Source organism: Buteo buteo, chromosome 4 (assembly GCF_964188355.1).
Source record: "Buteo buteo chromosome 4, bButBut1.hap1.1, whole genome shotgun sequence".
NCBI lineage: Eukaryota > Metazoa > Chordata > Aves > Accipitriformes > Accipitridae > Buteo > Buteo buteo.
The window spans coordinates 12909779-12922570 of record NC_134174.1 but is presented as its reverse complement, the minus strand read 5'-3'; the positions used below and the strand labels follow the sequence as shown (position 1 = coordinate 12922570).

Here is a 12792-nt window from a genome sequence, read left to right as displayed (position 1 = left end):
CTGGTTTAGATACAAAGTAAAGAACATCATTGACAGTGGTTTCAGTGAGCCTGTTTGAGCAGAAAGGGTTTCTGGGGCACACAGACCCATATAACTTGTGCTGTGTGGCACCTGGTCCTGCTCTACATCCTGGGAACACACATGAGCAAAGAAAAGTGTTGTGTGCCTGGGGAACATATGTCCATCTGATTCCCTTATGAAAATTACCAAATGATGTAATTTAAAGCAACCCGGAGCTGACAATAAGTTGCTGCTTGTGGTAGCCACAGGATCTCAACAGAACACAAATTAGATGAATTGAATGTCCATATACATTTCTGCTGAGCTACGTCACACCAGCCAGCAGAATTATGGGTTCTACCAAGCCATATGTGACAGTGGCTAGTCTCTGACCTTGTGCCTGACACAACTGGTTGAAAGAAGCACTGCACGTTAATTCAGGGAGAGCACCAGCCAGCACCCTGGGATGGTCAGAAACACTGCTCTGGCCACCTAGGACCCTCTGCTTAGGCAGCAGAGCTGTCTGACAGGCCAGGCAGGGAGTTCAGTCTAGCAGCTGACTGCATCACAGCTCAATCAGGTGCATCCCAATCACAGCCTACTCAACCGACGCACAGATCAAGTCTATCTACTCAACCCACGCACAGATCAAGTCTATACATGGCCATCCTTGGTACAACCATCTACTGGGCGGGAGATGTGAACAGAAAGATGCTCCTGGAGACAGAGACAATTGCAATGGCTGTTGGTTTTCTTTCAGCTGAACCCTGTTAGAAGCTGTGGGGAGCCAGTGATCTCTTTGATTTCTCTGGAAGTGCACAGGATGAAGAAGCCGTCACATCTTGGCATCAGGATGCTGTCTGTTTAAAGGCAGAATGGCCCCACTCTTCTAATTTCACACATAAAACTACAGTCACATAAGCTTCTATTTCCTGGATGCCTGCAGGAGTGCGTTTGACCTATACTGACACATCTCCCAGGTACCACTTTTTCCTGCTACATTATGATGAACATCTGGATATCATCTTTTCTTATTGCTTGCATCCTTGCAGCAGGCCAAAACTGACCATATCTTCAATATTTCTTAAAGAATAGTATTTGTCTATTAATACGGCAGGCAGCCTCACCTATCTGTAAGCGTTCCCCAGCCAGCAGCTTGGTTGAAGTGTCACCAGTCTGCTATGGAGGATGGTGACCTGCTGTGGGACCCACATGGGGGAGGGAACCCTCTAACCATAAGCCTTGTTGCAGAAAAGGGAGAGGAGCCCAAGCTGCAGGAGTGAGGACCACAGCAGGACTATGGACTACTACCCTCACGTGGCAGCCCCAGCAGCAGGAGGCAAGCAGCACCCCTTGCAAAACAGTTAGTATTTTGATGTCACCAGTGTTACTGTCTCTGGATGCCAGCTAAGTCAGAAGCCTGATTTCCTAATATAGAAGCAACCACACACCAGGAATACCAATTATTAAAATAATGAGCATTTATACAGCCTTCAATTCAGAACAGAGAGGAAGAATACGTTCTGTTACACTAATCCTACATTTCAGAAAGTTTAAAAAGGAACTGCAGACATTAAGAAAGTTGCCCTTTATATTACAGTAGTATAATTTTAAAAAGCAGCCATTTTTCATACAAAAAGGAAATTATTAAATTTTGATTCCTTCTTTATTAGTTCCCTGAGAAAATGACAAAATACTTAAACAAACTCTAAAAAAAGAAGCAAATGTGATGTTTAATGGCTTAAAATGCATTAACAAATGTAGACAGGATTCCTTATACAAGTTGATATATCCACTGACAGTACGTTTTTGAGCTTCTGAGCATTTATATTCTTTGCATTTCACATTTAATGACGAGATTCAACTTCCTCTTCTGCCCCAAGAGTAAGAGAGGAAACACAACAAGGCCCGTAAAATCTTACTAATATAGATCAGGTACAAGAACTCAATCAGATCATGAAGTCACTAACTGTATTTAAGATTTCTTCTCCTATTTTTTGACCTATATGTTGATATATCCACATTTACATGTTCTCTGAATGTGGTGGTGAGAAGTGGACATCATATTGATATGGGATCTACCACCTCGAGAGGCACTTTCAACAGCAATGTGATCTTTACTATTAAGTATCTCATTTCATTCCATTTTTCTATGCCCTTGAAAACACCTTCTGCTGTTAAAAGACATGGCTTTTGAAGGACTGCCTCTATTTTTGTGTATATATATCTACCCTCATGATTCCTTTGTTTTCCATTTTAAATCAGAATATTTCATTAACTCCTGTGTTTAGGTCTTAGGAGGGTAGTGTTTTATTACCCTTATTTTCATTCATTCCTTTGTATCCCTCTGCTGTAGAGTGGTCAGGATGTCCTGCTCATAAGGGAACGCCGCATACAGTAAGTGGGTGGAATTTTGAATTCCTTACAATTTTTTACATGGAAGAATGGAATCAAAACTACTGGAATCAAACACAACCTCTTTATAAAACCATTGTCACCACAATGCAGTAATTAAAAATTCCATTGCCTACACAGAGCAGTCCTTAACTCATATTTTAAATTTACAGATAGTAAAATGAAATGTTAATTCAAAATGCATTAGCTGAACAGAAGGGTTTAGATCATTTAGAAAGTTTTAGCCTAAATTTGGCTTGAGAGATGGAATGAAAGCCTATGTAAAACTTAGTGTCTTCTTGGGTACGAGGACTCTCTCCAGATGGATAGAATCAGAGCACCTCCTGGTGTTGCTTATATGCCATTGCGTGGGAAGAGTCACAGGCAAGACCTCAGCTTCAACCCACATTCGGTTTCCCACGGAAGCTCATCATAATGGTGACTCAACTGAAAACATGTAAGCTGATCCCTTAAAACTGTTCCTAAAACAACTGTAAGTTTTGTGTTGTCAAATAAACAAGTAATACAGAACACTAAAGTTTTAACGATGGGATGTGTTCAACCTTTTTTTTAAAGACTTAATAACTACAGAGTTCTGGAATATTAAGGAAATTCCAGCTAACATTCAACCTTCTGCCAAATAATACTCCGTAAGTAAAAAAATATATGGGTGAAATTCTGTCTCCATTTAAGCTATGTGGAATTTTACCACGGACTTCAGTGGGGCCAAGGGAAGTCGACTCATGATCATGTAAGTGGTTAAATAGCTTCAGTAAGCTTTGAATTTTAACCAGTGAATGAATTTCAGATCATTCCAAATGATCAAACAAATGATAAAAAGTGCATTTTTGACAAAATTAATGGCAGAATAACTAAAATGATTGCTTTTCATGGGATAAAATAAAGACTATTCTTATATTAATAGTAAATAAGATGTCTTTTATAGAACAACTGCTATGGAGCTCTTCTAAGCAAACAAAAATTTGATAGGAAGAAAGAGGGTTCTACTTAGTACATTATTCATAGGTGTACCAGTTGAATTCACTTATTTTCATAATTTTGCCACATCTTTAACAGTTATGAACAAGCTTTTCTATGTCTGCATTTCTTGGAGAGTTCCACATTGCTAAAATCCTTCTTGCTTTTGTGTATTTGAAATGCATTTATGTCCTTATGGATTATCAACAAACACATTTCTTTTTCTTACACTATTTATACACTGAACAATTCTTGTTATGTCTGATACTGCTACTGCATATGTTACTTTTAAAAGGTAATTCTACCCATAGCACACATTACTCTTACACTCTTACATTATTAATTCTTCATAACGATGTCGTACCATAACCTTCAATCATGTGCCTTAACATATCTGGGTTTTGGAAATAACATTGAAGCTGTTACATTTCTGTTTATGAGCATTGGCATTCTTAACCAATATACATTTGAAGTACATTTTCAGTCTACTGATATGCTGCACTGGCTAAGAAATTTTGCTGATCTAATCAGGAGACGGGAACAGCCTTCAAAGTCAGTGATCCATGAAATCTCCATACAAGTTTTGGCATATTAGAGAGATGACAGTATACTGACCTAACCCTCCTATTGGAGAAGTCATAAAAGACAGCACACACATATACACACAGTTTGTCTGTTCATCACAGCTTTGTTATTCTGCATTTTATAGATTTGCAGGTATTGTGCCAATTCAAAGACCATCTATGAACTTCATTCCAGAAACTGGAAAAGAAATGTGTTATTTTGCTGGGGCATGTCCTCCTGTGTGACAAGAGTCTGCATAATAGAGGCAGGTGGCTTTCACTCTGCACAGGAACACTTCCTCCTCAGCTACAGAGCTATGGTTATGTTACCTTACCCCAATATCTGTGTTGAAAACAAGTTTTACCTCCAATGAAGTTATCATTCTAGGCCAAATCAGAATTCCTTTCATCAGTACAGTAAATTGGAATTCTGCTAAAAAGAAACAAAGTGAAACCTTTAGGATCTGGCTGCGCTGTTATACAAAGACCTCCAAATAATGGAGTTTGATGTGCTTCAGGTAAACACTCCCAGCCCCAAACAGCAATGTGTTGGTGGAATTCACTGAAATTTTATTACAAATTCAGAACTCAGTGAAGTTAATGTGACTTGCACTGTTAATCTGAGTGAGAGTGGAAGTGAGCCTTGTATTCTTTCTTTTGTTGTGCATTGAATGGTGTCACCTATATTGGCATGGAACTTTACCACAGGTAAGCTGCAAAACATGCAGCAACTGCTTATGTACGATTAAGTATGTTTAAAAGAATTCATATCTATAAAGATGGCTTGGTCTTTCCAGCAGTTACTCAAAAAGACATAAATAGAAAAGGTCAAAATAGTAATGGATTTGGTCCCACAGAAACTAAATGTTTTCATATTTGCAAAACTGGTAAAAACCCAGATTTGTAGAGTTTTTATCATGAACATACTTGCTTTTCTACAGTCCTTTGGAATACTACAGTCACGCACAGTTTTCGAAAAGTGGTAGACAAAGAAAGGCGTATTCAAAGCGTAAGTAGTAAGGAGGTCACAGAGCATCCTATTTTTAATTCTGAAGCTTTTATAAAATAAAAATCTATTTTAAGACTCAAAAAAAAGTGTGCTTCAAAAAAAAAAAACCTACAGAACTATACTTTTCTAAGAATATATACTGGCTTCACTTTTAGATTATATCCTGTCCAGGTTGGAATCACAACTTTTATTTGCTTACATCAGACCAAAAAGTTTCTGACTGTTTTCACTGGTTTTCTTATTACTATGAGAAAATATCCCCCCTCCCAACAATACTGAACACTATAACGAACAATACAAAGACTCAGTGTCAGGTAAGTCTCCACTTGGCCTCCTTCTCCTCTGGTTTACCTTGGAGATTCTGATTCTTTGGAATTCATACAGTAGAAGGTAAATTGAATGAATCAATGCCTCTAGTCAAGAAGTGGTGAAAAACAACACATGTACACAGAGTTTGTCTTTTTATCTCAACTAAATGAGAAAACCCTTCATTAAAACATTTTTTTTTCTGGTAGAGACAAACTGGTACATAGTGGCTGTGGTTAGACAATCAGCATAGGCCGACTCAGCTGAACTATAGAAACTTAGCTAAATACAGAATGATTTTTTGAAGAAAAAATAGAAAAGGCAATAATAAAGAAAACTGCAAACCAATCTATTAACATGGAGAATTATTAAAAAGAAAGCTGATTTGTTTCAGAGGCCAGTGTTGATGAGGAGAGAAAATTCATCTCCCATACACACACGCTCACGTAAGTTGCTTGACCTATGGAAGGATTAAAAAATCATCTTCTCTTAGTGGGGGGAATTGAAAACTTCTTTGCTCGGGTTGGTATAATTGTCACTGGTAAACTTAATCACTGCAGACTTAATGTGCTCAGGAAAACTTGTGATGGAATGATTAGCAAAATCCTTCCCCGAGGAAGGTACTACAGTCATTAGGAATTAATCAGGAAATGGGGGGGTGTAGCTTTGTAAGGTCATGTCCAAAAGTCTTTATATGGGAACAGGAGAAACAGCATCTGTAAACTAGGTGTATTTTCTAATGTGTTACCTATTATTTGCCATAATACATAGATAGATAATATATTATCTATTATTTGTCAGAATGCACATCTGGTGATTGGGAAACCTGGGAATCAAAGACAGGATTTATGCAGAAATTGTCTTGTTGAGTTTATTTTGTTTTGCATTTAGTTTCTGACTTCTTGGCTTCAGTGAACTTGTCATCTGTGATCAGTAAATGACGTGACAGACATTGCGTAGTCATGACTTTGGACCTCTCTTCAGCTAGGTCTTCAGCCAGTTTAAGGAGTTATGCAGACTTCCCCAACCAATATTTCACCTTACTGTCCACTCAGCTCTGGTAGCTGGTATTAAAAGACACCCCTCTGTTTCCCTCAAGGGACAGAAGAGCACTGTGAATTAATTTAACCTAGCAGTTCAGTCTCTACGAACTTGCTACAAACTAATGAAATTACATGGTCAAGCAATGACAGAGTCGTGCTACACTTAAACTCTTTTAATGTGAGTTTCAAAGACCAAAGGTAACAAAAAGATACTTCAAGAAAGTCTTGTTATTTAATGAACCTCTGATAAACATAAAACTGTGGTGTTGTACTTGTACTGATGTTTAGGTAACTTCTACCATTAGGTGTCAGACAGTGGGGAAAAAAGTAGAACAGGAAAATACATTATATTTTCCTTTCTTTGACCTTCTTTAATGGAAATCTTTGTTACAAGTTCTGTATTGATATAACTCTTTATGAAAATTTATTTACTTTCCCATGGGTACTTTGTGCTGATTAGGTGAGAAAGGATTACCTTCTTTCCTGCTATTTATAACACAGCTAATGATTTTCTTTGGGGTGAATAGCATCTTATTTATCTTCAGATGCTTTCCTTGACAGGGACAAAGTCAGGACAAAAAGATCTTCATTGCCTCTTTTGCTATAAAGTAATAATATGGGGCTGTTTCCTCTAAATGGTTCTACTCACCCAGGTGCTCTTATATGTATGGGTCATATTTTTCATATAAAGGGTGTTCCCTGTCATTTTGAAGATTACAGTAAAAAGACCTAACCATTACTCAGCTATCATAAATACTAGTGTATTTCTAAGAAGCGTTTGAGTTAAAACAGTATAGCATTATTCTGGTTTTATTAAAATGCCCTGGTATGTAACTGCCCTTCCATTTATAGTAGTTTCAGGATAGCTGTGTTTTGGAAAAGGTTTAAAACCAGATGAATCATCAGTTCTCCTGGGAAGCACTGTTCTGCAATAAGCTGCTGGCTCTTTGCCCCATATACAGATATTTTCTAATACAGTCATTAGGACAGTTCCCATCCCTCTGTCATATTACAAAATTAATGACTTCTTTTCAATAACTTTACAAAGCCCATAAGACATGACATAGCAAATCCTTCCTGTTTTACTTAAATAGTGATGCTTCAACCTCTGATATAGATTGGTATTTGCAGGATCACACATGCAAAGGAAAAGTGTCAGCCTTACAACTGACTTCTGTTGTACAGTTTGTTTGTCGTATGTTAGAAAAACAGCTGTTTGCTGAAATTTTGTGGAAATCTCCTCAAGTATTTGGCATAAAGAACTAGTGTTTCTTTCCTGTACATGCAATGTATTATCCTGTTTCTCTTAACCAGTATAATATACTAAAATTACAATGAACCATCTGCATTTAGCTTTTACATATGAAAATATTTTCATAATTGCCATATGGCTCTTCACAAATTTCTGATAACAGTAGCAATGACACATTTGTAATGGGATGTCCCAGTGCAATTCCATCGATTAGAAAAAAGCATAATGGAAACATGAGACAGATTTAGCAGTAAAAGCATGCTTACCTTCATATGTTCCACTTTCTAAGAGAGCACCACTTTTCTCCAATTCCATAAAATCTTCAACAGTGATGAAAATATAGTCCACACCAGGGACTTCCCCCTCCTTATGTGGCCTTGTGGTGCCTATTAATAAGACAAAAGACACACTGTCAAGCACATGACCTAAATGTAGAATGATCTTTTGAAAGTTTTGGAAAATTTATCAAAGTAAACCATTTATGCAGCACATTATATAGCACATACTCCTTGTGAGGATGTCTTTCAATACCATATAGCTACATTTGTTGAAGCTGACAGAGGTATATGAGATGCATGTTTAAGATCATGCCAGATGTTCTTTGGATCTATATTATTTATTCTCACTAATGAAAATGTATCATACTGCTATTCTTTTTATGTTACTAGAAAGACCCTTAGTGACACCAGGCATTCAGAGGTAACACAAATCTTTGATGTGTATTTTCTATGGCTTCAAACAAAGTCTCATCTACAATTAATCTGTTTCATGAACTTTTAAACATTTATTTAGTACACAAAATAATAAATCTCTAAGTAAATCCATATGGGTTGTATTCACATTGTTTGTTTCAGTGTCTCATAAGTGGACTTGATAAATGGTAAGGCTTAAGGGACTGAGTGATTCAAATCACCTGCTAACCATGCTGTCAAACTGCAAAGGTGCTTATATTTAGTTACTGCCTCTAGTGTCATCTCTGGATGACAGAACTCCCTAAATGCCGACAGACAGTATTTCATACATGCTGAGAAGTGACTCGGCTTAGCTAGCAGAAGTTGAGATGTTAGCAGGGAAGCATCTGAATTTGACCTAATTTCTTAATGGTCTAGTTTATTGTGGTCAGGCTATCCCTACTTTGACTGAAACCACTCAGTAAGTCTCAAAACTCCATTTGGAAATGGAAGAGTTTTAGGTCCTCCTCAGTCCCAGTGTTTGAAAAATCATAATCAATCAATTCTTTATCAATACTATAGTGATTACATCACACTCACAGGGTTTGGTTTCAAGGCTGTTGACACTGGGAAGTGGCTAGAAACCAGCTCTTCCACTTTCTGGACAAAAGTTTGGCATTATGATATTGTGCAAAAGACACGGTCTCTTCCTCAGTTATTAATCCACCACCTTAACCACTGTATCGTGACTCTCATACTATGCAGTAGTGATTCAGACATCTCTTCAGATCAGCTAACATAAAATCTATTTAATCTACTTTTGGATGTCTATTATTCAGACATCTGCATTTAAACCTCTTGAAACATTTTGTGTGAGACTCATCATGACATTAAGAAAACTAAATGTAATTGTCTACATTTCTGCCATGTGTATAAACTATTACAGTCAATAGAGATCTCATCAACGGTGGAAGCAAGAGAGCTATTCAGCTGCCTGCCTGCTACGAGCTCAATTCAGTTGGCCATACATAGGTCTCTGTGGGACGCCTTAGATATTCATGTGAAGCTAGCAGATATGCCAAGGACAAAATACCCCTTACACTGCCCCAAATGCACAAAATTATCCTTTGCGCTGCCCAAAATGCAGCTGTCTTAATCTCATACCGAATCCCACTCCATAGCTAGATCTAATGGAGACTTCTGTGCAACGAAGAGCACATTAGAAGTGCAAGGTTCTCTCAGTGACAATGACAGGACTCCCATGCTCTCAGCGATTCCCACTGGCCGGTGCTCAGCTTTGCCAAAGCACTGGATGGCCTTCAGAGTTGTCCAAACTCCTTGCTGTCAGTGGAGACACAGAGACTTAATGGTGCCTTAGTTAGGTTATCGGGACTGCTTGTCATAGACATCTTTCTCTCCTCACAGGCAGCCTGAATGGCTACGGCAAAGACTGAATGAGCCTGAGAAGCTAAAATTTCAGTAGCTAACATCAGGAATATGTTTTGATAAATCTATAAGACAAGTTCCCTCATTTGTCTGATTCCAATTCCCTTTTCATCTCAACATTTAAAACTAAAACTTGTCTTATTTGGCTGTTTATTTCTGGGAATTTCATATTTGCAGAGATGGGTTTGTTAGAATTATTACTATTGTGTTTCAGGGATGGTATGGTTAAAGCACTCAGACATTTAGATTCTCCATAAATATATTGAATTTACTCCCCATGGAATATCTGACCTCTGGGAATGCAGCAGCATCCTCAAAGATCTCCAGCCCTTTGTAAGAACCTTGCAGAAGCACAAGGATTCTGGCAAGACCCCAAGCTCCTGGGAGCTCTGCTAACAGCACAGGCATCAGATGTTTGATCTGCATGCTCTCTCCTGAGGAATTTTTCACTCCCGAAGTCTATTGACAGGAACTGTACATTCCTCATAAAACAATTTGGCAAATCAAGGCTATGTTATTCCCAAACATGGCACAGGGAAGAAGCTGGCATACTAGATGAGTACCTCTAGCTAACTGTTTCTTCAATATTTTCTTATGTAGCCAAACTAAGATTAACAGAAGTTTATCAATCAGACAAAAATAGAGTTATATAAAATGTGGAGGTAAACCCTGCTTTGAGTGGAAAGTTGGACCAGATGATCTACTGAGCTCCCTCTCAATCTAAATTTTCAATGATTCTATGATACTAAGTGTCAATACACTCCAGTTTGTTTTAAACACATGGATATATATTCAGCAGGGATGACTGCAAGGTCTCACCAGAGGTCCAACAACAGACTCAATTATCCCTCTGTTTCTCTACTTCGGTCACAGTCTTTGGTAAACTTGCCTAGAAAAGTGTAATGGGCTAAATTTCAGGTTCTGAATCCCTCTCTTAAATTGGAAGCTAAAGACCTGATCTTTCTGCCCTTATGTGACTTAGTCACATTCTCTCAGATATAGTACATATATGATAATGTTTGCATACACCCTGCACTATGAACTGAACATTCTGTTTAATCTGCTTCCCCTATTTCAAATGAAAAGCACGGTCCAATTATACAGTAATTCTATATCCTTAACACAGCACTTAGCTATAGCCTGTCTGTTCTCTGGTCGAATTGCTCATCACTTATCCCCACATGTAAGGTAGCCATGAGATGCCCTGTACTTAGAGCTGTTGATGTAATCATTACCTTGTTCTATAACACTCCAAGATTTAAAATAGTTCCTATTTTGCTTCAGGATAAAACTAATGGATTTTTGTGGCAAAACCAAAAGACCCAGAACTCCACTTTAGAATTGCCGCTGTGCTACTGTACATAGCAGCTTCTTAATTTAGTCTCCATTAATCCCAGTTTCCCACTGATTTTCCTAGGTGACTAAATAGCTACTGGTAATTCTACAGTATGTTTTCCTTTCTCCATTTCTCTTGCACCCTATGGTTTCACTAGATATTCCAGCATGGAGATGAGGAATCCTTTCTCCTGAAAGTTGAATTGAAATGGGTAAATTACAGAAATGAACATTTTTAAGGAAAAGCAGATTTTCTAGAAAATTTCTTGCCAGTTCTACCTATACCTGCTATGTCTGTCCTACAATGCCAGGTGATAATACTATCACTCAGATAGTAACATGGAAGGTTCCACCCTCTTTTCTTATAATCCTTAGGGAATCTGCTCCAAGAGTTCCACATTGTAATGTATACTGAAGGTTGTACTCCTATAAGATGTCAACTACTTGCTTCCTTCAAAAAACAGAGAAAAAAGCAAACCGTGTTCACTAGTCACACGTGTTAAGGGTGACTCTTACCCCAGGTACAGCAGTTTCCATCCCCACCAGAACTTTATTGCTCTTGATAAAATCTTACTGAGTCCCATTTCCCTCCTGCATCTGTTCTCATTCCCTCAGCCCGGAGGACCTGAGATCTTGCAAATGGTTAAAGCAATTCCCTGGCTAATGGAATAATCAATAGTTATTGCCTCTTTTACTCCTTCACCCTGGAGGAACTGAGTTGCTGCTATTAATACTTCCGCCATCCTTTATACCTTTCTGTAAGCACCATAGGGTTTGCAATGTGCAGGTTTACAGACTTGGAGACAGTTACTGGAGAATCTTAAACACCCATCAAAGTCTGAACATTGAGGTCCATATATAGGAATCTTATAGGTCATAGGCAATTTTTCTTTTTCCTTGCTTTTCCTTGCTTTTAAACTAATACAGAGTTACTGTTCTTAATAGATTTTTTAACTACATTCATATGGACAGACAAGCAGGCCTAAAATCTATAGTGATTCAGAATCTAAACCAAAGGATTAATTCCAAGCCTCATATTTTTACAGGAACACAACACCTCTTGTTATACAGCATCAAGGCTTAATAGGACATACATGCTACTGCTTATAATATTTAGCCTTTATTAATGTAAAATGAAAATAGGAACCCAGTTACCATTTTGTTACCATGGTAACATATGAAAAAATAATCTTTGAATTCCGTAATGAAAGAACATGATACTTTTAGGTCTTGCAGGATCAAGACCAGCAAGGGATATTTCCCCTATGCACATTTATGACAAATGCAATCTATTGTTGCTGTTGAACAAAAGACACAATAGGAACAGCTTGCAAGTCACCACAACCAGTCCATACAAGCCAGTGCTGTCACACAACATGTAGGTACCTTAGAAATTACAGGATCTTGGTCTACAAAATCTGCATGGATACTGATGTTCTTTGTTTTCATAAGCACTGCTTGCATCGTTCATCGATTTGCTCTCAAAAGCAATATTAAGGTCATTTGCTGAGCAACTACTTTGTCTGGATTTATAACTTCAAGATGGATAGTTGGTATGGTTTAGAGATATTTAAGCTATGTGGCAGAAATCTATTTTTATTTTTTTTTAAAGCAGAACCTTTGCCTTTGTAGTTTGTTTCTTCTTCTGTTCTACAGGGAGAAATATGGTGATCCACCATACTTCAGTGCAGGCTTTCCATGCTCAATGTTATGTTATATGATAGTTCTATGTTTCTGGAGAAGAATTAAGTGCTGTTTACACAAATAGCCTTTGAAAGAGCATTTTTCTTTTAAG

The 12792-nt window shown here is 37.8% G+C and overlaps 1 protein-coding gene across 2 annotated transcripts in view; it reads right to left on the bottom strand.

Annotated features, from left to right (window-relative positions):
• The window catches only part of MAGI2 (membrane associated guanylate kinase, WW and PDZ domain containing 2), a 761840-nt gene that overhangs the window by 296266 nt on the left and 452782 nt on the right, over positions 1 to 12792 (bottom strand). For both annotated transcript variants that reach the window (XR_012650015.1, XM_075024752.1), the window contains exon 3: positions 7812 to 7931. Coding sequence is in view for 1 of the 2 variants with exons in the window: in XM_075024752.1 (XP_074880853.1) it covers positions 7812 to 7931 (120 nt within the window). In the remaining variant the exon portion in view is untranslated. The remainder of the gene's footprint in view (positions 1 to 7811; positions 7932 to 12792) is intronic.